We start from the raw sequence: 24,851 nt of genomic DNA, 5'->3' as shown, positions 1-24,851 counted from the left end.
AGCTGGAGCAGATAGCTTCTGTTCCTCTGTCAGAGCCCCACTGTGGAAAGCTTACTCCGCTGCACTGATTCCCCAGCAGGACAATCTCTTGAATAACCGGGTAATTTTTTTTATTGAGCATCTTCATCAGTGAAAGGAGATATGTTTTGGTGATGGATGCTTGGTGAAGGAAGCAACCTTTACCGTTCATTTCAGGGTCCCTTAAAGTCACATTGCCTGCTTTGGTGCCATTCACAGTGTGCTTGGGGTGTCTGCCCCAGGGTAAAGGCCAAGTTCCCCTCTCTGCCCCCCTGGCCTCCCATTTCATTCTTTCTTCCCATGTTAATTAGAGCTCTGAAAATGTATAGTATGGGTCAAGAGGATTGAAATAATCTAATGTAAGGGCTAAAATGGATGGATAATGGTAGGACATTCCAGTGGTTCATGTGTTCCAAACATTCTCATGGGAAGTAAGTCATATGCTGGGTTTTCTAAACGGCTATGTGAACCACTTGTTAAAATGCTGCACCGTGTAAGAGAAGTATACTCTGTCTCGAAATTATTCAAATGCCCAGTATGATATTATTTGTTTCCTGAGCTTTTGGTGGGTTATGGAGATGTAAAATGGGTATCTGCTGCTTCTAAAGTCATTAAGGAGCAGCAAAACCTTCTGAGAGGCAGTGTTGCCACCTCTTTCTACAACTTCAGCTTTTGAAATGAAAAAATTCTTAAGAATTTAAGCTTTTAGTAAAAAAGAATAATAATAAAATCTAGTAATCACAATCTTGGAGAAGATTTTGTAAACATGAAATCCAAAGAGGAAAGGAACCAAAGAGGGACTTAAAAAGGAGTGTATGGTGTAATGTTTTTTTTTAAGTTGATGTCAGGAAAGTTTCTGGAGCCACAAGCTCTGAATTTTTGAACTTCTGAAGTTGAATGGACCTGCTTTTCCTATTTACTAGCTGGGGCATGGTGTAACTGCACAAATTTTGTTCTAGCTAGTTTTTGACATAGAACACGCCCAAATTTCTCCTCTGTCCCCCTTTACATTATTGCTGTGATATTTCTGAGCTAGGCTGACTTGGCATGTTGGAGGCCTCTCCTAACACTCTTCTTCAGTACAGGTTTGATGATTCTGTTGCTCTTGCAAAAAAAGCTTTATTCTGATTTTTCCCAGCTCATTGTGGTGATTGGCAGGGAAGTTTTGAACTCTCATTTAAGTGGATTCTCAAATGGTGGCTTACGAGTATTCTTTGTAGCTCAGGTAACAAAACTTTTAAAAAGATGAATAAACAGCATTGGGATTAAGATTAAGGCAGGGGAATGAACTGTGTCTTCAGAAGCCCTTTGTCTTACAAATGGTTGACTGGGAGTGTCTGTATGGTCTGAAGTTGCTTTTTGAACAAGTGTTTTAGCAGCCCTGCTCCGTGAGACTTCAGCCTCTGCTGTAGGTGTTTGTAAGTAGCTTTCTTGTAGCTTTCAAAACCTGGCAGCTACCTGCTTAGGTTCAATGACAAACCAATTTCTGCTCCTGCTCAGTGGCAAATGTAATAGCCTGAGACTGGTAAAGGATGAAGGGGTAGAGAGGCACAGGGTACTGAAGGAATTTGCCCAAGGTCGTTCTGAAGACGAGCAGTAGAAACAGGCTAAATGCCTAGGATTCTTGACCTGCAGCCTAGTGCCTTTATCCTTTTACTCATGGTGCCTTCTGCTCCTGCCAGGATATAGTGCTGAGATTTGGGAGACATTGCATTAAAATGTCTGGCTCCAGGAATTGCTTTTTAGAACTGCAGCTGATCCTTGAGAAGAAGAAATGTCAGTGTTAAAAGTGACACCGACTACTAACTGATGCAGTGAAACAGTATCTAAGAAAATTTCAACCCTAGTGCTCAGTGATGACTGGACAATTCATCACTGCTTTATTTTGTATAGTCTTTCACACAGGCTGGATTCCTGTATGCATGCTTCAGAAAGTTAAATAACAGTTACACAGATAATGACAGCAGAAGGAGAAAGAAATTAGGAGAAGGAGACAGAGGCAAGAAGATGTAGCGTCTGGGGAGAACTGGGAAGTGGTAAGAGTTATTGAGCCATAGAGAGACGGGAGAAGGCTGTTTTATCAGAAGGATTTGTAGAAAAGGTTTTCATCTCAACATAAATAGAAATCAAGGATGTGGTTGAGTTACCGTTTAAGGTAAACGTGAAGTAAAAATCTCTCCTCACTGAGGCTTTTAAACTTCCTTTTCCCCTTTAGTATCTCTTCATTTTCCCAGAGAGGAGGATTTCTAACCGACTGATGGGATGTGTTTATCATCGCAGGTTCTGAGTCTGCTTCTCCACGTGGCACCTTGGAGTTTCTAGCTGGCACCATTACCTCCAACGAGTGGAGTTCTCCCACCTCCCCTGAGGGGAGCAACGACTCAGGGGGCAGCGAGGCCTTGGACAAACCCATTGACAATGACGCTGAGGGCGTGTGGAGTCCGGACATCGAGCAGAGCTTCCAGGAAGCGCTAGCCATCTACCCACCATGTGGACGGCGGAAGATTATCTTGTCCGACGAAGGCAAGATGTATGGTAAGGAGAAAGAGGACACACCACAGCACTCCAGGCAGCCTGCCCTGCGCAGGCCATTTGCCTTCTACCAAATGATGTTCTGAATTAACTCTTTTTCCCTCAGGTGTTCCCAAGTTGATGCAGTTGGTCACTTGAAGCTGTGTTTAGGAAAACCAGTGAATATTTTTAACATTCACAGAGCTGAAAGAATTGTAGTTGTCTTCTTCAGGGGAGTGTCAATAAGGTAGATTCAAGAGTTGGGCAGGCTACTGAACTAATCTTTGGCTCGGTATCATATAATGGCTTCATGGTGTAACAAGGTCTGTCTTTTAGGTGTCCCTCCTGCTGTCTCCAAAATACTTGTTACCCTAACAGGTAAAGGTCTCTGGTGCTACAGGGCAGAAGTTCATCCCCTGAATGGCTGCTGGTGGTGTGCAAACACCTACAGTTTACTAACTAGCTACGCTTTTCAGATCTTAAGAGCTGAAAACAGACCTCTCTGGCTGCTCCCTTTCATTGTAGTTTGCTATAAGCCCTGGCATGAGTGCCTTTCACCTGTGGGTTCTTCTCACCTAGCCCTGAATGCAGAGAAACACAGGCTTGCAGCTGCAGCAGAAGTCAATTTCTTAAGTAGCAGACATGATTTTGAATTGGAATTTTGACCTATGCGACAGTTGAAATTTCTCTCTTGATTTTGTCCACAAAAAAGCTGGTCCAGGCTGGATTCTCTAGCTCAGTATTGGCAGAAGCCAACTAGTACTTCTGTGACTAAAAAGCAAAGCGATGGCTGAGAGCGCACAATATTTGGTTAAAAGTTCCAAGTTGTTAAAGGTGTTTCTCAAAGCACTAGCAAGGACCTTACGGAAGGCAGCCCTATTCCTGCCCAGTCAGTGCTTGCGTTTTTTTTTTTCCTTTGCATTGGAATCTATTGTCTGCAGGCCCTGTCATGGGATCACCATGCCCTGAAGCATCATACAGAGCACTTTACAAGTCATTCTGCAGGTTTCTGTCCACCCATGGGGCCATTGTTCCCTGAGCTGGGAATCGATTGCTCTCACTGTGTGTGGGCATGGGTGGGGTCGTCTTTACACAGCCTTATCTCCAATACATAGTTTTACTGGGTATACATATCATTGCATCTGTACAGAGCAATGTATATTGAGTAGGGCTGATCACCCTGAGGCTCAGCAAGTGTCAGTATTCTTATTCAGACATCAGTTCCTGTTCTGAGCTGGCACAAACATTTTTGTGGTTGTGCTGTGGAGCCAGCCAGGGAACTGATGCTCCTTAAAACTAACACCGAGCCAGAAGGGGGGGAAAAAAGTGAACTTTAATCTGAGTGTGTCCCCTGGTTTCTTTCGCTGCACAGCTGCTTGTGCTGGTGTTTAGGGAAGGGATAATGAGAGTGGAAATGAGCAGCCACGGCTGAGGTGAGGGTGGGACTGCTGCTTTCAGAAGCTGTGCTGGCGTAAAATGTTATTAAAATATTACTTGAAAATCCACCCCGTGGTTATTAAGCATAGATTAGTGACATGCTCCCTGCCACTGTCAGTCTGCGCTAGTTTTCATGACAGGTAACTTTTAAAATTGATGATGAAAAATTACGGTTGTGTTTAAAGACTGCCTTCATTTACTAGTCATTCTGCACAGTCCCTGAAATACTTCAGCTTTGGAGTGAATGTGTCAGAGCAGAGAGTGAAATGGACCAGAAAAGAAGTAAGAGAGCAAAAGTGAAAGTGAAGGGACTACAGAAACCGACTAGACTTAGCTGGGGCCTGACCTAGCATGGAGTGGTGTTTAGTAGAAAGTCTAGTTAACTGGGCTGGTGAACTGCAGAAGGTAAATAACTCCCTTGCAGGGTGAAAAGTTTAGGCGAGGCTCGGAGAAGAAATGAACAAGTTTTCTGCAATCCCTCCCCCACTCCTCCAAATGGGACAGTGTCCCTGCTTGCCTTCAGCGCACCTGTTCCCAGCGTGGATGGTTGGTTCAGTGTGCTCCTGACAGAACCCGAGGCACTGATTTATGCCCTCCTTTGCTTACTAGTCCCCAGGATCCACGCCAAGGAAGCGGGACACAGCCTGGGATCTATAGAAAGATATGACTGGGCAGGGAGAATAAATATAGTCCCTGATTTCATCTTCACCGATTACGAGCCAGCTCACGGAACAGGACAGGCTCGGTGCGGAGCTCTCCCTGCCTCCGAGGGATGGTTGTTTAGCTGTCCTGTGACCAACTTGCACAGAACTCATTGAACCAAGCAGCAAAGTGTTAGGAGACCTGTTCGTGCCCTTGTCCTTTGACAAAAGTGCAACCGTTTCACTGTTGAGGAGTGGCTCATGTGGTACTACTTTTGGGCATGATGTTCCAGGATGTCTTCTATGTGCAATTTATATAATTCTCACCTGTTATGAGGCACCCTGTTTCCAGTTTAAAGTTAGCAGCTTTTACCAGCAAACATGTTGAATTGAGCTAAAGGGCACCAAGCTAATAAGAAGAACTTGCGCTCTTTTGTTTGAATACATTTAAAATTGCACAAAAACATGTGTTTCAGCCTACACATGGGTTCATGTTCCTGAGCCTCTTCAGAGTCAGCTTGCTGCTTACAGCTCTCTGGATGACACAGTTGCTGAGTGGACATGGTTCCTACTTCACCTGAAAGTCTGCCAAGCTCTTCTCTGTACATCGTGATGATCTGTGTCTTGATGCCTTTGCTGCCTTCTTTTCTTTCATTATCTTTTTCCCGCCTAGATGTGTTCCATTACTGGAGGCAGCATCCTGACTGAATATGTTCATACCACAGCACTGCTCCCTCATTGTCCTCTCCAGCCATCTCTGCTTACCACCTGCTTAAGGCACAAAAATCTGTCTTGACTGATGCTATCTCTTCTCCTAATCATTGCATTGACATTAGAAGCAGCCAGTCCGGGGCACCCTAAACTTGCTGGTGCCTTCTGGCACCACTGAGGTCATTCAGGATAATTTTATAAGTGTTGCCTGCTGGAATACTATGAGGGTACAGTGTTACAAATCTGGCTCTTAACATTTTCCAGCTATGTTTTTCCATGGGAGAAATAGTATCTGTAGCATTTGTACTTGGAGTCAGTATCTCCTGTCATCTTCAGTACTGGGTTAGAGAAAGGAGAGGGAGAAAGCTTAGTACCTTTGTGTGATTTGCGTGGAGATGCTAAAAGAGCAGGTCTCCCAGTGCTGCTGAGGACAGAGAAAAAACAGTAACTAGCAAAGCCATACTTATTTTGACAAAACGCTGCTGGAGCCTTGGTTTATAAGTGATGGTGTGAGAGCTTTGAAGAAGTGAGCTACTTAGAGCCTCAGCTGCCCAGGGTTCCCTTCTGCTGCACAAACACCTGCCTTGGAGCACCGTTTTGCAAGAGGAGCTGGACGCAGGGGCTGTCGGTGACTGCTGCTCTGTAGCAGGCAGTAGTTCAAGAGCGCTTTTACAACCAGCTCAGCCGTGTCTGTGCTGAGCACGGTGGGCCAGGCAGCCAGGGGCAGCCATCTACCTCCCAGCCTGGTGCCATCCGCTGGGGAGTCAAAGCTCTGAGAGGGCTGAAAGGAACTCACTTAAAGATGTCCAAAGCTCACAGGCTGAAGGCTAGAAGAAGGGTAGCTAACCTCCTTACTGGTTAAAACCTGGAGCAGGCAGTGAACTGCAAAGACTTGAGCTTGCAACAAGCTTGCGTGAAGCTGGCATAGAAGGTCCGTTGGATGCCGAGGACCATGTCACAGGTGGGCCTTCCCAACCCTGTTCTGAAGTGACTACATTTGTTAGCTAAATTTGCAGGATATTGCCTTCATCTCAAAGGGATATATTATCAGTTAGTCTTTTCCCTGACCTGAAAAAGTCACAAAAGGTGGAACTGAAAAGCAAATAAAACCGAAGCAGCACAAAACATACATTGCCTGTCCCAGTTCATAAACACTTCTCCTTGAGGGGAGGGAGGAGCATGGCAGCTATTACAAATATGAAAATCTTCAAGGTGTCAGTCTTCAAAGGCTTTCTTCTAGATCTACTTTAGTATCTCACCTGATGATGTTTCTGTCAAAGCAATTGGAACACACTGAGAAGGTGCTCAGTAGACGCTGAACTGGATGTCCCAGGTAACTGCAAAATTTGGGTTTCAGCTGTGATATCCCTCAGAGAGATACTTCTGCAGTTCCTATCACTTCCATTATTGGGACCTACTGAACTGTAGAACAGCCCTTTATCCCACAGTTTTGGTAACAAAATTCAATCTCCTGTTTTAAACACTAGAAGACAGGTAAAACAGCTTCACGGACAGTCGGTCAGCATGTAGACTCTTCCCTCCTCCTCTTTTCCTGGTGGTAGGTGCGATGTTTTTGGAGTTGCTCAATAACAAGGTTTTGTTTCACTGAGTCAGCTTTCAGCTTTGCTTTTGTCTGGTTTTAGTTCTTTGCTGTTGACTAGATGAAGCCAGATTTCTGGAGACATTTGCAGCAAGTTAAACTTGTGGAGTTTGTAAAGTTTTTCCTTCTATCTCCTTTGTAACCCAAATTTAGCGTTTTTCATGTTAAACTCTATGTCAGTTTAACAGGTGTTTTCTCCATGCAAACATAAAAAGAAATATTTTTCCATGAGTTCCAGGTATTTCCTGAATATTGAGGAATTTACCACTTTTGAAATGCCAGCCAACCAAGAAACTGCTTGCTTTTGCAGTTACTAGAGTACTGGCTGTGGCATCTTTTCTTAACATGCTTAGTACTGAACAGAAATATATCGGCAGTTTTACTGTGTATTACACATTACCAAAATAATTGTGACTACTTTTGGGGGGGCTTTGTTGTTTCAAGCAAGAGCACATAACTTTTTCCTTCCCTTTTGATTTTTAGCTTAAATCTGGGCTTAAAACAAAGCGTGTTCTGTAGGATTATGTTTTTCTTACTGTATATGTATGTCTGCAGCCACAGAACTTTCATCATTTTCAAGTAACTTCATTAGCAACATTGCATTACCCCTTTGGCCTTCCTCTGGCTTTTTCATTTCTAAATTTCAAATGTTTAGTAATTCTTCAAGATAGAGTTGATCTGTAGTGGTATATTGTCAACAAATCACTTGTTCTGATTTTTTTTTTTCATTGTAAATAACACGGCCAGTTTAATTGATTTCTAGTTTAGTAAGCCAGCTTTATGCTTTGTAGCTGCATCCACTCGTCTGTCTGCCTTATACCTGAGAGACTTTCAGTATAATTTGTCAGCCTTCTCTCTTGCAGCAATTAATTGTTTTGCTTCTGCTGTGCTTCTGGATAACTTTATACATTTCCAGTTGTTTTCTGAAAAGTTTACTGAAAAAGCTTTGGTGGCTTTTTAAATTTTTAAAAACACCGTGTTCTTTCACAATTGGATCCAAATATTTCCAGCTGCTAATCTGCTCTTAAATATACAAAACGTTTGTTTATATTTAAAATTTCAGATTGAATTCAAAACCTGGAACAAAATCAGACATGGAAAATGAAAATTAATAATGTCCGCTGGCTCAGATTTGTGTTTGCTTTAAAACAAGTGCATATAAACCGCTTTTCTGGACAGGTTCTTGTGAACACATTACCAGAAAGATCTCAAAAACATGGAGTGAGCTCAGAAGAGCAACAAGCTTACCAGGCTTAACATTGAGCTCTGGGAGTTGAAGGGACTGATTTAGGAGGAAAGATTAAAGTAGCTAAATATACATAGCTTGGGTAAGCGATGACTGAAAGGTGGAGGGTGGGGGGACACATAATAACAGTCTAAAAATATTTGAAGGGTGTTAACATTTAGGAGGGAGAGGGATTTTATGTGGAACATGTGAGCATGACTAGGATTAATGGGACAGAAAGAAGGAATATAGGATGGATATCAGTAGAAGCTCCACGACAGCATGGTGTTCAGTGCTGAGGGCTCTCGCTCCTGTGGGGAATTCAGAATGGAAATGCTGTTGTTGGGGGCTTTTAAAATTGTACCAGATAAGATGATAAGGAATGTGTTTGTGAAACTAGTCCCAAGGAATGGCACGTGTGTGCGCCTGTGTATGTTTGTGTTCTGTGAATGAGAGGTGGATTCTAGATTAGAGGTACTATGATTTTACACAAAAAACAGAGAACAGCGGACATTAGGTGGTGACCTACTACGGCTTTCCACTGTAAATATCTGTAGGTTTTTTTCCAAATTGTTAGTATTATCATTTATACTGTCTGTATTTTGTGACGTGAGTAAGTTTGTGAGACTGATGGATATAGAGGCTGTTTTTCAGGTCTGAAACAGGAAGAGCAAACTTCAAGATAAATACTAGGAGTGCTTTCTCAGAATTCATTTTCTGGTGATTAGTCAGGCTTTGGGTAGAGAAGGGTGATAGCGTTTCTCAGGCAGGGAGGTGCACATAGAGGGAGCTGATAGTGTCAATAGCAGATAATGCGGAGACCTAGCGTAGGAAAAAGGGAACTTCCTTATTTCTGCAGTGCAGGTAAGCAAATCCTATCACATGAACTCTCTGTTAAAGCATCTTTCAAAGGCATGCCATCTTGCTGGAGGGCATGTATGAAATAGAACTTAACAAAACTTAATAAAGTATCCCTATACATCTGTTAAGCAAAACCGGTAAAAGACGACAAATCCTTTCCAGGTTCTAGTGCCTTAAGGGGCTCCCCAAAGTGAAGGAAAGCTGCTTAATCAGAAAAAGACAATGTTACAGCTAAAAGAAGAGGCAGTATTCTCATTCATGTAGAATCCAGATAATGAGCACAGGAGAACTAGGACTGTCTATTGGTTTAAACAGTTGCTCATTAGCTAATCCATAACAAGCCCTGTATTGTCTGTGCATGGTGAAGATTTGGGCAGCAAAACTGGGAAGGCTGTGTGCAGTTTGTGCCCAGACAGATGGTCTTGTAAGTCTGTTGGTCACTGGCAGAGCTGACTGAAACCTCTGGGGCCTGGGTACACCTGCTGCTGAAGGGTGCATAGCCAGCAGCTGTTCCTCATTGCTGTCACCTTGAACTTGTGACCCATCTTCTGGGTACTCCTTCAGACTCTCGGAGGCTCACTGCGTGCACAGGCATGGTCTTGCTCTGTCTCTAGCTTTTTGAACAGGAAACGACACTGTTTTCGTTAAAACTTTTGCATGTAAAATGGCTTAGAATCACTCTTCTTTCCTCTCATGTGATCTGTACAGTAATCCCAAATCCCTTTTCGGGAGCTTAGGCTGGAGTTCGGAACATTGAGGTGACCTGACAGTTTTCTGCAGAAGAAAAGAGAGAGCTGACACTCCCATTTCTTTGCTCCCCTGCTCCGCTCCCAGTTTTGTGTTCCCACTCTTTAAGTTAACTTCAGTTTCCAGCAATCTCCCTTGCTGATCCATTTTAGCTTGCTAAGCTGATAGGAAACTGCTCTGGCAAAATGAGCTGCAGGATTAGAGAGCTGAACTGACCTGCAGAACATCCCGGTGGGAGGGGTTTAGGGGAAAAAGGCAACTGCTTTTTGGCAGTAGCCAGCCATTCATTTAAGCTGAAGCTATAACTTGATGGTTTAAAGAAATCCCGGACAATGTGCTCTATATCATGATGGCGAAAACTGAAGATGGGTGAAGTGGCAGCCATCCCACTTACCAAGTCAGTATTTGTTTGTTCATCTAATGCAAGAATGGTCTCTGGATTCTTTTGCTTTCCTTGAAGCTGCTGCATAATTTTCAGTCAGTTGGCCGGGACCCGGTCCTGGTGTAGTCTCACGTGTCCAGTGAAGCTGTCACAACTCCTCACAGGACTAAGCCAGACCATGGCCTTGAGAACAGCAACAGCATGTTTCCATGCTGGTCACGCAGCGAGTGGCTGCATGGAGCTCATAGACCCCTTTTAGCTCCTGTTTCTGTGATAGCTGAAGCTTTGGGTACTCGGTCAACCTGTCATCTGGGCACGTGCACAAGGTTAGCACTCGGGGCAGAAATCTGCAAGGGACCACGAAATGGGGAGGAGGAGAGATGCCGAAGTTCTTGCTGCCCTTTGAGGCAATATCACTGGAGCGCTATGGAGGGTTGCTTTTAGTTGCTTCCAATACCCTGCAGCTATTGGAAGTTATTGAAACAAGCAGACAAGACGTTTATTGACCTAAGGAAGAATTTAGCAGATGTCTGGGTCTGTAATGTAGAACTTGGACTCATGGGAACTGGAGGATGTTGTTACAGTTCAGCATTAGTTTCAGTGCTACCCTCAACGTGTTTTCCTGAACCTGGGCCTTGGTGAGTGAAGGATGTTTGTGCCTGTATAACATTGTGATTCTCAGGTGACCTGAGAGACTGAAAGCTGTTGGCTTGACATGCCTTTCCATGTAGGATTGTTACTGGCTGTTTGGGGGTTAGCTGATACACTCCCTGGCATGTGATGGACTCATATTACTATATGCAGCTGCTTTGGTGTGTTTGTGGGATTTCCAAGCCAAACTGAATCTAAACAATTTCTGTAAGATTCTCATCAGTCTTACTCTGGGAAGCACCGGAACAAGTCCCAGCTCTGTTCCTGTTGCAGCCCCTAATGTGTAGATGGAGGACTACTTTATCTGATGGATTATCTTAAATTTCTATAGCTTGAGGTGTGTGGGGAAACACAGCTGATGAGAACATTCGATTTATGCACTGAAAAACTGTGTTAAAGGATGAGAGGTGGCGAAGAGCTGCGTAGCCTGGAGCTTCCCATTAAGTTGATTGTATTGTTTTACCTTAGTAAAAGCTCATCTTTACAGGGAATAACTCCATATAACTTTGGGGCAGTAATTAAGAAGTACTTTAACTCTGTCTAGCCTTTAGACAAATGATGCAAGCACAGGAAGAGCCTTGCCCATTTGCTTTGCAGTCAGTGTGTGTGAGTTAGGTGGAGTATGGTTCCAGGCTACAGTTTCTCTGGTGGCAAAACTGGTTTAAGAACTTCTGCCCTGATTCTTTGTCTGTTCCCTCTGTTGTGCCAATGCAGTGGTTAATGTGGCCAATTAACTAGTTCACTAATCCAATTAAAAATAGGCTGATTGGGAAAAACAAAACAAAACCACCAAGAAAATCCAAGTGGGGCGGGGGGTGGGGGCTTGTTTTTGAATCTTTGGTAATTAGTGGGGTGTGTGTCAGTCCTTCCTCCCCCTTCTTCCAGCTGTTTAATTGGTACAGCTGCACACAGGAGTTGATGGAATATTGCAGGAGGAGGAATGACCAGCTGAGGAGAGGGGAACTGCTTCAGGTTGTTTTGTTGATGAAGAATTTGTTGATGTAACTCCTTGATTGAAACCAGTAAGAAGCTTCCCCAAACCTGCAGGTTCTGTAATTGTTATCCCTCAGTCATGCAGCTTGCATGAAGCGTCTTCAGCTGGACATCAAGAAACAGCAGTTTCTAAATGGGGATAACACTTCATGTGTTTCTAGCTGTGAATTTAGGTTATACAGTGGCAAAGGAGTGGAGTAAACACTAACCTACCCAGCAAAAGGCCTTTTATGCAAGGTGAGGTTTCAGCATTTAGGCCAGTTTGTAGATGAGACAACTGAGCTTTATGATCTCAGACAGACTGATCACCCGACTGCCATTGCCCCACAGGATGTGCTTGGTTGGCATATTCTGTCCAGCAAATACAATTTCAACTTCTTTGTCATTTCAGAAGAGGAAAAAGCTCAGCACGTGCACTGTCAAATGATGAGAACAGGTGTGTCAGAGAAGAGCTGATATGGCGGTGCTGATCACTTCAGTATCATGTTTTCAGGGATCTGATTGTTTTGACATTTTTCAGAAGTACTGGCTCAGCTCGCTTTGAGTCTTCATCTCAAAATCCCCTTATTGTTGGGACTGCCTGAGCTCAGGGAATCTTCTTGTAGAAGGTTAATACTGAGAAAATTCAAGCATGGAATGAATCATCAGAGCGAGGAAACTTCTCACAGCTGAAGATAAAGTTCTTCGGTACATGTGACTGTGCTATGGGAGCTCAAACCTGACCGTTAGGCACTGAAGTTCTGCATTGGTGTGGGGAGAGATGTCGTTATAGGATGGGCCAGTGCACTAAAATGCAGTACGGTCTTCTGTGGTCTCTTTCATGTGAAGTGATCCCAGTATGATGGTCATAGCGGTGTATTAAGTTCTTTTATTGCCTCCTAAATACAGTTCTCTGGATTCAGTCTAGAAATTGGGAATAAAAATGCAGGTTATTAAAAAGAGCTCAAAAGGAGCTTGATCGGAGTGAACTTGCCATTAGTAATATATCATTTAAAGAGTTGTCTCCAGCTCCTAACTAAAAATAGACATGTTGCTCTGGAGATTGTCCACTGCTGTTGGGGCTGCTTCCCACAAGGATTTGCCACAGTTGCAGTCCAGATAAATGGGAAAACCAAGTCATCGTGCTACGTTATGGCTCACTATGTTTAGTTCGTAGGTACCAGCAAAGACTGAGGACCAGTAAAGAGTAAACAACAGTTAGAGATTAACGGTGGGGGAGTGAGGGTGGAGGTTCCCAAGGAGAGGTGGAAAGATAGAGATGAGTAGGGAGATGGTTATTGCAGAATTTTTCTTGACTTTGGGGACAGCCTCAGCTCTGGTAGGGGAATTAACAGTAAAAGTAGGAGCTGAAACAGAGGGAGGGAAGGATTGAGCCCTTGAAAGAGTCTGGTTGCTGAACAGTCACTGTATTACGTAAGTTGTATACCAAGGCAGAGCTCAGAAAGAGGGGGGGAGAGGCCAAAGTCTAAAACTTCATAAACAAGTTTCCTGTAAAAGAGGTTGTAAGGTTGAAAGCAAGCATGCCAAATAACCAAGAAAGATGTGACATTGTCGATTGCCAAAAGTCAAGGAAGATAGGAAGGGGTGAAGGGAGCCCACACCAGGGAAGGAAAGGTCATGTACTACATTTTCTCTTGCCTTGAAAAAGCTGGGCTGGGAAACTGGAAAGCTAACAGAATATTCTCACCAAGACTTTGATGAGAAAGAATGGCTTGTGATGAAGGGAAAGTGTAATAAAGATAGCATTAAAAACAGTGTTAACAATTATACCAGTAAGAGTTGAGTGTCCGTGCATCTTGATGAGAAGATGGGATTAGCCGTCGGAAAGACAAAAATGTATTTTTTGACATATGCGGCCCTGTTTCTGGAAACAGTGCTGCCCAGGATGGCTTTTAGTGTAGCTGGGAGGAGCAAGCAGTGGAAGGAGAGATGGAAAGGGAGGTATGGCTCAGTGCGGACCCCAGTGCCAGTTAGTCCCACATGCAAATGCAAACATAACACGCTGCTTTTGCCTTAAGTGTCATTCTGGTACGACTGGCTCGGTGGTTAGTTTTGCTTCATATGCGTAGAGAAACATTGACGTTTGGTGGACAGCTGAGGTGTCCTTAAATTCCCTCTTATGTCTAGATTTATTTGTCATGCTGTCTGATGCACACAGTTCATTATGTGTATGTTGACTGTAATCGACAGTTAAACTAAGTGCTTAGCAAGTTCAGGAGGCAGCCATAGGCAGCCGTTTCCCAGGAGCTATAGTTAAGTGACACAAAGAGATTGAAATCATAGTTGAGATGGCTTCCTTGACCTTGCTTTGATTAACCTTTCACTGGATACAGCCCTATAGTTGCTTCTGTGGTTCTCTTATCTTTGTTGCACTTCATAGGTAGTGTTTGCTTTTGGTACAGAAAAGATACCTGCTACCAAGAAGCAGATATTTTCATGCAGTTTCCCACTGGAAGGATTTTGCAGAAGTCATTGAGTTCTTTGCTCTTGCCTATCACAGAAGAGAAGCTTTTGGCTCTTCTGCTTTCTTTGGCAACAGGGGTGTGTGCTTTATCTGCCTCTTCTGTAAGCAGTAATATATCATTACTAGCAGAAAGCTAGCATGAGGCTTTGAGGACTGGGAAATATTTCTATGGCTGTGAGATTTTCCTTGGATTTTTTTTATTCCCTTCCTTACAGGCAGACGGTTCTCTCCTCTTACATTGAAGGGCTTACAGGTGTAGAGCCTCTTTACTCACTTCTCTTAGCAACACCTCCCTGGATAACTTACTGAATGCAAATTCTGCAATTTAGTGTAAGACAGAGTGGGAGCTAAATTGATGTCCTTGAGAATTTGTTAGGAGCGAGAGGTAAAGGACATAAAAGAATCTGTCTTTACTCCTTTTTTCAAGCCATGCGTCCAAGGGGAAGGCTACAGGGAGGGTAGAGGTGCTGTGCTGCAGTTGGTATGTTGGCTAGAGCTTCATGAAACCCAATGCGCAGTTTCGACAGAGGAGACACAACTGTTGGCAGGTTCTGGTGACCGTGGCAGGCCCCAGCGGGAGTTATTCTAAGAACACAACATATGATCAGGTTACTAAGGGACACTTTACATGGCTCTAAAAAATGAACCATCTGACGGTTTGTGACAGCTCTGCCTGTCCCAGCCAAGGGAGGGGTGCTCGTTTGTGCTGACCCTGCAGCCAGGGTTGTGAAACAAAGAAAGTGCTTTCCCGAGGCTGTGAACCTACGGGCTTCCAGCCGCATAATACCTGCTTACATCTAACTTCTGATAAGAAAAACAGAAGACATTTAGGACTTGCTTCTCTTGCAGTTTTGATTCATGGTAATTTAATACGTGCTTGCTGCAGTTTACTGGGCTTGGCAATTTGCATAGTTCTATATTTAGTAATCCCTGTGATGCTAATGTCTTTGTAGAGTGATCTGGGTTGGGTTTTTTTTTTGCTGCCAGTATCTTTATTAGCTTAATATACCCTGCCACTTTTCTGTTTTTCCCTGGCTCTGTGGGGACACGCTTCTGGAAGAGGAAGGCTATATGAGAGGTGGTGGCAAGTGGGAAGTGAATTCTAAAACTAGAAATTTTGAGGATCCACATTTGAATGCTTTCTCTAGAGCATTCTATACCAGCTTCTAATATGTGCAATTTGTACAACAGTTTCCCCCGCCTTGGACTTCTCCAGTGAAGTATGTGGCCTGAAAGAGCTTTGTAATTTTGGCTGATGTTGTCAAAGACAGACAGTTAAACACACACTTAGGAAAATATCTCCCACTTTCTTAGGCTTGACTACAGTTTACTGCCTCTCCTCCCTGCTTCCTAGTCTCAGCTTCCCTTGGTTTATTCTCTCATAGACACTCATATACTGTCATATACACTCAGTCCTCATAATTCCTTTGAGGTACTGGGTGATGCAGGAGATTGGGGTCACTGTGTAAAGGTTTCTGTCTGCCAATCCTTTTAATTATTTTTTTCCCTCTGATGCTGCTTGCTTCTTGCTGCTCCTCTGCATCTACATAGATTCTCAGTGGGCTGCAGTCCTTTCAGAGTTGTCCCTGCTCTGGCATGGGTCTTCCATGAGTTGCAGTTGCCTCGAAGTATACTCCTGCCTCGGAGCACTTCTTCCCAAGAGAACTTTTCTAGCCACATCTGCAACAATGTCCCCTACCATGTGTCTGTCGTCTTTCCTCCTTTCTTTTCTCCAAATGTGTCTTTTCACATATTTTGCATTTCTCCTTCTGTGCATCCTCATGTGTCCTTTTTGTGGTTCCTTTTGTGTGTGTCTCCTCACGTGTCTCCTGCTGGTAGTGGCTATTGCCCTTTCCAAAATACGTTTGAGCAAAGGTAGCTTGTGCTCCTCTGGTTGAGGTTTTGATGGATTGTTGTTTTCATCCATTTTGGAGATGGTTGGAATTGACTGTGCCTGGCATGGGGCTGTTCTTGGCATCCTCTCACACAGCTTACCCCTGCAGCCCTCTGCTGCTGAAGCAGAATAGTGATCTCTCAGACTGCTTAGTCTCTATAATTTCTTGACTTTCGTGGAAACATAACAAAGCTAAATTTGCACCATAACATTTATTATATCTGGTTGAGAATCGAGGGTTTGAGCACCTTGTTTTGTTCTGCGCATTTCCCACTTCTGACATGTGGCAAACTGTCCTGAAGTTGCATACATGCCGGCATCTGTGCAAGAAGAATCGCTTCAGTTGGTTCTTACCTTTCAACTTAGATCCATGTCCAACAGATGGAGGCTTTGAAAAGCCGTAAATATTATTCTTGGCACTAGAAAATGGTACTGTGGGTATGTGTCACTAGTAGTTGGTCTCAGCTTTGTAAAAAGTGGTTACATTGGTTGGAAAAGCAGCCAGGTGGAAAGTAGCGTAACAGCATCTGCTCCCATCAGACTCTCCTGGGCATGTCACCATGCTAATGCTGAACCTGTGGGAACTGAAGAGGTCAGTGGTTACATGCTGGGCATTGTGTTTCTGGCACAGAAGTGGTTCCTGATTTGCGCATAGAGGAGCTGGAGCTGTTTTCCCAGCTACAGACCTGATTCTTCTCCGAGGGGAATAAGGAGAGCTTCTGTCATGACACCATTAGGAAAAGACTCAGAACTGTAAATGTAAAATGCTTTTATGTCCCGATGTGTGCTTTGGTTATGTTTCATGAACACGGCCTAAATGCAGTCATGGACATTTACATTCTTCTGTTTCAGAAACAGATGGAATTGGAAGCTTTGCCAGCCCTTCTCTAAAGGGTTGGGTGGTCAATCTCAAGCATAGAGTCTTCCCTTGCATTATTTTTTTTTTCCCAAGGTTGAGTTAAACAAGGGTTTAAATAAAAACAAGTGACAACTTTTTCATGGAATATTAAACTACTGGAATATTGCATGTGTTTTCACTCCTTGCTTTTTGGTTGTCTGTGATGTCCTAACGTACAAGTTCTCCATTCAACCCATAAACTTTCCATAGAAAATGCTGAGGTTTTATAATTTTGTTATAAATAAACTTCACAAGAGCTGTGGCTTTGATTTCCAGTTTATTCCTGCTTCATCATAATTAATCAAACATTTGCAGCCATATAAGATGTCACACAGACTTGCACTTCCCACTCCCAACTTTTTATTGAAGTATAGTGTTGCTACTAGTGTGGTAACCACAAATGTATTATTTTGCAGAGCCTGCTCTTTCTGTCATGTTTTCTGCCTTGAATCAACCTAGAGTTCAGATGTGTAGCTGCTGCTTTTCTGTTTCTACTCCTTATTTCTCCATCTCCAGGAAGAGAATGAAATTCTGTGTGTCTGCTTAGACTTGATACATAGGAGCCAGTGTATGGAACCTGCATGGTCTCCTCATGTCTTGGTGCCCACGCTCAGACAGTTCTGTGGTGCCAGCTGTGAACTGAGTCTAAGCTTGCTTCTCCTGTTCACTGCTGAAGTTGTCAGTGGCTTGGCCGTCCCTGCTTCTCCTGTTTTTTAAATCCTGCACCTGAGTCTTCTGCAGTTTCCTGCTCTCATTCTAAGCAATTCTCAATTCTGTACCGGTGACCCTGTAGCTTCACATTTCTTTAGCCGTTTCATTCTTGTTGCTGTTAATACAATTTCCCTCATCTGTCACTGTGACCATCTTTTCTTTGCATCTCTTTGCTGGCCTCTCCTCTCACATTGAACCTGAAGTGATTCGTCTTCATTTCCCTTGGCCCTGGAGGGCATAATCTTACTGTGTCATCTCTTAAAATCAAGATGTAAAACCTGTCTCCAGTGCCTGCAATGTATGCTTGCCCCATAATTGAATTCCATCACCTCTCCCAGCCAGTGCCCCACCTTCCTGTTGATGGGAGCTCCCCTCAACTTCCACAAAGCTAAGCTTCCTTCCCTATATCTCTTCTGAAGAATGCTGCTTTTTTTGGGATGCCTGCAAGAGCCTGAAAGCACTTTTAATTCACTGTATCATGTCACACAGATAAATTCTGTGGAACTGTTTCCATGTACTTCCCCATTGTCATTTATTTTCTAGGTTCACAGAATGACAGGCTTATTTAGGTTGGCCCTACTGCTGAAGCAGTATCAACTCCAGCAGGTTGCACAGGGTTGTGTCCAGTCAGGTTTTGAGTGTCCTCCAAGGATGGAGGATGGACATCTCTGCAGCCTCTCTGAGCAGTCTGTGCCAGTGTTTGACCACCCTTACAGTAAAAAAGTTGGGGTTTCCTTTTTTTTTCTTTTCTTTTTTATTTTTTTTTCTTCTTCTTCTTGTTTTCAGATGGAATTTCATGTGTTAGTTTGTGCCCGTTGTTTCTTGTCCTATCACTGGGTACTACTGAGAGGAGTCTGGCTCCCTCTTCTTCATTGCCTTCTCCCGTCAGGTATTTATATGCATTGACTAAAAGTTCCACCGTCTTCTCTGTGCTGAACAGTCACAGCTCTCTCAGACTCTCCTCATATGAAAGATTCTCCAGTCCCTTTATCCCTCTCGTGGACCTTTTGCTGGGGGCACTCCAGGATATCCGCATCTTTCTAGTGCTGAGGAGCCCAGAACTGGATGCAGCACTCTAGATGTTGCCACAGCAGTGCTGAGTAGAGGTGGAGGATCACCTCCCGTGACCTGCTGGCAACACTCCTCCTAATGCAGCCTGGGGTGCTGCTGGCCTTCTTTGCCAGGAGGGTGTATTGCTGGCTCGTTCCTTGTCAGCTCGTTGTCAAACAGGACCCCATCCCTTCAGCCAGTTTTCAGTCCGCTTCCTCGTCCACCTATCTCACCCATACTTTGTCGGGTTGCCTATGAGGATGTTATGGGAGACAGAGACAGAAACCTTACTGGTGTCACAGTATACATAGCTCCGTCTGTGCTCATCCACTAAGCTAGTCGCCTCTCTATAGAAACTACCAGACTGGTTAAGTATGATCTCCCATTTGTAAGCCTGCGTGGACTACTTCTAATCATCTGCTTGTCCTTCATGTATCTGGAAGTGGGATCCAGGATTACATGCTCCATCACCTCCCAGGACTGAGGTGAGGCTGACTGCCCTGTTATTATCTGGATCTTTGGTCTTGCCTTCCTGAATGTTTTAGGGTGAGCGGCTTTCCATTTTCTTCTTTGTACTGGCAATCTTGATCCATGTTTACGGCTTCTGCACACCGTGGTAATGTAGTTATTAAGCAAAGCATATGATTGTCCTTTTTATTGGTGATTTTAAGCCATACAGATGCAAGCTGGGAAATAGAATTTGCAGCCCAAAGTTCTGCTTCTAAAACTCAGACCTTTACCATGTGAACTAATGAGTATCTTTCTAAGATAAAAAGTAGTGACGGAGTATTGCCCCACTGCTCATCTCTACAGATAGATAAGTCCATTGGCCATTTTCCCCTGGCGTCATAGCTTTCTGAACTTGTATGTGCATTTTTTCTCTGTTCCAGGCCGAAATGAGCTGATTGCCCGCTATATTAAGCTGAGAACAGGGAAAACACGCACAAGGAAACAGGTAAGTGTAAAGTGTTCCCTGTAAATATTAACTTCTTTGGAGCATGAGACATGATGAGGGCTTAAGTTTTTGGTTTGCTGGACAGAGGTGGTTGTGCTTAGCTGGTTAATAAGAATGGCGGCAAGTCAGCGCAGGCACTTTAGAGTAGGGTTGTAACGCTTACGTCTCCCAGAAAAATTTTTCTACTGTTAAATGGTGTGTGACTTTGTTTGTTTAGTCTGCTAATGAATATTTCAGTGAGCATCGGTGGTCCTCTATATGAAGGTTCTTTGTTCAGCCCAGACAGATGGACAGCAATGGTGATTTTGGAAATACCTGGTACACTGAATGAAAAACAATCTTTGTAATTTGGGAGTGACAGTCCAGGCTATGCTGGACAAAGCATTGAGCAGCCTAGACCTGCTTTGGGTAGGGGTTTGGTGGATGAGATCCGTCAGTTATTTCCAACTTAAATTATTCTATGATGTGTTTTGGTCCACATTAGATATGGGGAAGTTCTGAGAGTCATTACATAGCAGCCAGGGGTATGAAACATGGGTTTTCATTCTCCCAAGAGGAAGCCAAGATGCACAGCAAAGAGACTGGAACTCTCAGTCCCTAAATTTAAGGACGAGTTCTTTAGTATTAGAGGAGGTCTCTGGCTTGATAAAGCCATTTAAATTGGAAGAGGCCTTAAATGGCCCATCTTTGCTGGTCCGCCATCTCATTTCATGACAATTAAGTTATGTTCTGAAAAGCATCCCATTGTTACCTTAACCCCCACTCCCCTCAACCCTAAATAACTCCCTATTGTACAAGGTGCCTAAAGTATGTTTACTTCTGCAAGCAACTACTGAGTATTCCTCTGCAATGAAGATGGATTTTGTCTTTCAATGCAGGTATCTAGTCACATCCAGGTCCTGGCAAGGCGGAAAGCTAGAGAGATCCAAGCCAAGCTCAAGGTATGATGGCTGTCCTTTAACATACCATGCAAGCCCCCTCAGTCAGCCATTCCCTCTTTGAATAGCCTTAAAAAAGGGTGAGATTAGCCACTGAACTGTAGTAAGCTGGGAAGGAAAAGGTACTTCCCAGGAAGTGTTGTGCAAACGCTTGTATTGTTGTAGCTCTGTGACGTCTGGAGCAATTCTATTTAGAGAATAAAGAAACAATAACTTTAAATTTTATGTGTCTGATTTCTACCTCCGGTTTATGCTGCTGTCATCCAAGGCTGAAAGATTTTTAGATTTGGGTATGCAAAGAGCATTTACCTGAGAAGGAAGCGTTTACGGTTACAAATGCTGACCAGTAATCTGTCCCTGGTGTTGCAGTGGCCTTGGGAAAGGGTGGCCTTACAGTTACGGTAGTGCTAGTTCCACCTCTGCTACTGGTAGTGACGTGGAGTTGTCCACGAAAAGTGTTCTGAGTTGGCGTAGCCTTTGAGAGGAAGCAATAAAGCCAGCTGGCATCTTCTCAGGTAAAATGGTGTCAGCTGAGCAGGCTTTGCTCCTTGATTAATTCAGACTTGATTTGAAGAGGCCTGGGCTAATGAGAAAGAAAGTGATTGACTACTTGCTTGAGCAAGTCCATGGTTTCTTTGTATAGGAACACACCAATGAACCGATACCTCTTGACACTTATTTCCACTCAGATTTGAAGCAGGGAGATGTTTTATGTGCTCAGACTAAATCGCCATAAATGTCATGAAGGTCAAGATTATGGGTGACAATTGCACAGGAGGATGTCCCTTGTTAGAATGTGAGCCATCCAGAAAGGGCTGGCTGAGTAGGATGTGAGGTCCAGTCCCTGTTGATTTGGTGTGGCATTAAGTGATCTGGAGGCATGGGTGTTTTCTTCCCCGATCTTCCATGCTTCAGGTAGTAATGAGGATCTTGACAGTCCGGTCCAGCCCTGACTGTTGAGTGGTGGGTGGCTGTTAGTACGTGCTTCCTCTTGGCTGTCTCGGCAACTCCTCGCTGGGTACCAGCAGAAGTCTACTGTCTGTGAGTGAACTGTTGGCACTCGGTCTGGAGCAGCGCTGAAGTGCATGCATCTCTACTGCAAGCAGTGATTACCTCTAAGTCATCACTGCGCCCCCCACATCCCATCCCCAGCTCCATTTTAGAAAACAGTGTTGTGTCTGTCATTAGCCTGTCGTGTTTCCAGCTGCTCTGATAAAGAGAAGCAGCCGCAAATTGCAACTGTCTAATTCAGTGCTTCTAGGCAGGGCTGCCTCAGCCTGAAACCTGTGGTGCTGTTAAGTGGTCAGTTCAGGTGGACGCCTGCTTGGGAGGCAAGTTAGAGCGAGTAGGAAACAACAACTGCCCAGGGTGTTTAAAGATTTACTGCTGCTTATATCTGTAACCTTGATTCCGTTCCTTGCATGTCACAGCTCTGGGATTTGGCATGATTGAAAAGCCAGCCAGCCAAGCCTGTTTCCACTTAGCACACAGGAGCTGGCCGTTTTTGTTCTCGGGGAAGGAAGGTGTCTCAGGGAGCTCCATGGAGCCATTGGTTGTTCTCCTCTTACACCTCCCCAGGCCATGCTGTGAGCTCTGCCCAGCTGCCTGCAGTGAGCCATTCCCCAGCACCAGACTGTGCCTTTCTGCCCGCAGAGCCAAGCCTGTAGGACTGATTCAACTCATTTACTTCCTTGCTTTCACTAGTCGTTTTCGTAGAGCAAGGAAATGAAATCACAAAAGCTGCTGCCCTTCTTCCAAGTTCTTGCTGCTAGCTGTGTGTTCTGTCACTGTTCGTTTTCCATAGTGGGTATATGTTTTCATATTTATATCCTAGAGCTCAGAGCAGCGACATGCTGACTTTTCAGAGCAATTACTAGAATACTGCTGTCTCCACACAAATTGGGAGTGTCTTCTCTTAGTGAGTGCTGTGTCTATAACAGAGAGAGGTGGGGAAAGTAGGCTAAAGCTTGGAGAAAAATCTGTTCCCAGAATCAGTAGTTTTCCATGTCCTGGGTGACTAATAGATATCACCTGTACTAAGGAAAAAGAGGGAAATTGTGGTGGTTTTAGTATTATATTTATCATGTGTTTTGAGAATAATAAAAATATGAACATTGCAAATGTTTGGTAAGTTTTTATGCTTCATTTTCCTTTTTATTTTGTACTGGAAACACAATACAAATGAATGCAGAACTGTTAGCTGACAGAGGAAGGAGATGTCTTTTACAAAAACATCCTTTTTCAAGCAGTCTGTCAGGCATTTAGGCAAAACAGAAAAAACAAACAGTGGTTAATAGAGAAAATCTGTTCCCTTATTAATTGTTCTTCCTTTTTCTTTTTACTTCCACAAGTAAATGCTGCTTCCCCATAAACTCATGTATAAGCTCAGGTAGGCAAGTATGATTTCTTTCCAGTTGAGAAAATCAGGGGAGGAAAAAAAAATCCTTTTCTGCAATGGCAGCTGGGAAATAGTCCTTATATATGTCATGAAGAAACAGAAAAGAATCCTTACTCTTGAAAAATGTTTTGGGGGAATACTTTAAGGATTCCCTAAAGCATCATTTAAACTTGATTCTGAAAAAAATTCTCATAGTTTTGGAGAACCTGAAGAACTTTCGCAGCAGTTACAATGGTTCCCTTCCATTTACTTGAATGTTATGAACAGGAGCCACAGATAGCATAAAAAAGATGATTTGTAATAGAAGTTTCACCCATTCCTACTGATCATTCCACTTAAAAGTCACTATTTGTTCTTGAGCTTTTGTTATGCCTCCTCCAAATGTTTTTGTGTTAAACATCTCAGAATCCCTGTGCTTAGAACTTTAGAAGACCTTAAAGAAAGGAGAGGGGTTAGAGAGAATGGAGATCCAAGGGTCAGAACTTAACTGCAGTTCAATGAATGCAGTCGGGAAGCGAGAATCCCTGAAGACGACAGCAAGGGCTTTCCTCTTTCAGCAGTTTCTCCAAGCCGTGAATTCATCTGTGGCATTTCCATTATAGTTATAAGGTTGTAGATAAATGTGGAGTGTTTGAGGAATGAAGGTGAATTGTAAGGGGATGTAGGAGGAAAGGCTGAACGTGGGGAAGCGCTTCTGTTTGTCTGTTTATTCCTTGGAAGAAAAAATGAAGAATGCAGTGTGTTTTAAACGTCCATCGGACCCCCTAGCTGTTGCACTGTCATTGCCTGTAAAAATGTGTGCAATTCCACAAAGCTGTTAAAATACAAAAAGGAATGTCTTTGCATATGTGCCCTGGGAGATTATTAAGATTTCCTGTAATCACCAGGGATGGGAATAAAATAATCAACTCTACCTGAGACTAATGCAGTCCCAAACTGAGGTAGTCTTTTAGCAGTAATGATAAACTCTTTTTGTGAGCTTGTTTTTAGAGGCTTTTTTGATAAGCAGGAGTCTTTCCCATTAAATATTTTTACCAACGATTAAAACACAAGAGTCAGTTAGGGTTGTACTTCCCATAACGAAACATTTCAGCTGTGCTGCTGAAAGCCTTCAGACAGAAAGGATAAATGCTTAGCAGTCTCTAAACCAGTGATCCCAACATTATAGAAAGGATGATTAATTACATCTGAAGCTATAATAATGGCTGAAAGACTTAACATGCTTTGAAGAGTTCTTAGGATAGTTACTGGTGAGTCTGCTGCCCAGATTTTCAGAGATGCTTGTTCCCTACAAAGAAGCTGATGAGAATCTTGGTTATACAGCATTAGACCAGGCAACTTGTTTATCATTATAATAACTCATTTTTTTCTGTTTCTATTCTTGCTATAGGATCAGGCAGCTAAAGATAAAGCCATGCAGAGTATGGCTACAATGTCATCTGCCCAGATTATCTCTGCAACTGCCTTCCATAGTAAAATGGCCCTACCTGGTCTCCCACGACCAGCCTACCCTGCCGTTTCTGGGGTGAGTAAATCAGTGTCTTGGCAGCGTTGGGCTGAAGGCACCTGAATATTTGAAAGGGTGTTGGGACCTACTCAGGATAATCGTGAGAACATCAGAAAGAATGGGCCAAAAGGCATTGTCTCTGTGGAATAAATCTGTTACATGGCTTCAACAGTTTGGGACTGATTCTTTGCTCACACTGATGTGAAACAATAGAATTTCACTCTATGCTTTGTTTAAAAAGACACAAGTGAGAGAACAA

At 43.5% G+C, this 24,851-nt stretch overlaps 1 protein-coding gene across 5 annotated transcripts in view; it reads left to right on the top strand.

Annotated features, from left to right (window-relative positions):
• TEAD4 (TEA domain transcription factor 4) overlaps positions 1-24,851 on the top strand; it is a 57,268-nt gene that overhangs the window by 12,196 nt on the left and 20,221 nt on the right. For all 5 annotated transcript variants that reach the window (XM_055711142.1, XM_055711140.1, XM_055711138.1 and 2 more), the window contains 4 exons: positions 2,299-2,553; positions 19,685-19,749; positions 20,628-20,690; positions 24,476-24,610. In XM_055711142.1, the coding sequence (XP_055567117.1) occupies positions 2,547-2,553; positions 19,685-19,749; positions 20,628-20,690; positions 24,476-24,610 (270 nt within the window). In that variant the 5' untranslated portion in view covers positions 2,299-2,546. The remainder of the gene's footprint in view (positions 1-2,298; positions 2,554-19,684; positions 19,750-20,627; positions 20,691-24,475; positions 24,611-24,851) is intronic.

Source organism: Falco cherrug, chromosome 5 (assembly GCF_023634085.1).
Source record: "Falco cherrug isolate bFalChe1 chromosome 5, bFalChe1.pri, whole genome shotgun sequence".
NCBI lineage: Eukaryota > Metazoa > Chordata > Aves > Falconiformes > Falconidae > Falco > Falco cherrug.
Note: the sequence above shows the minus strand (reverse complement) of the source record. Positions and strands in the feature narration are given on the sequence as shown.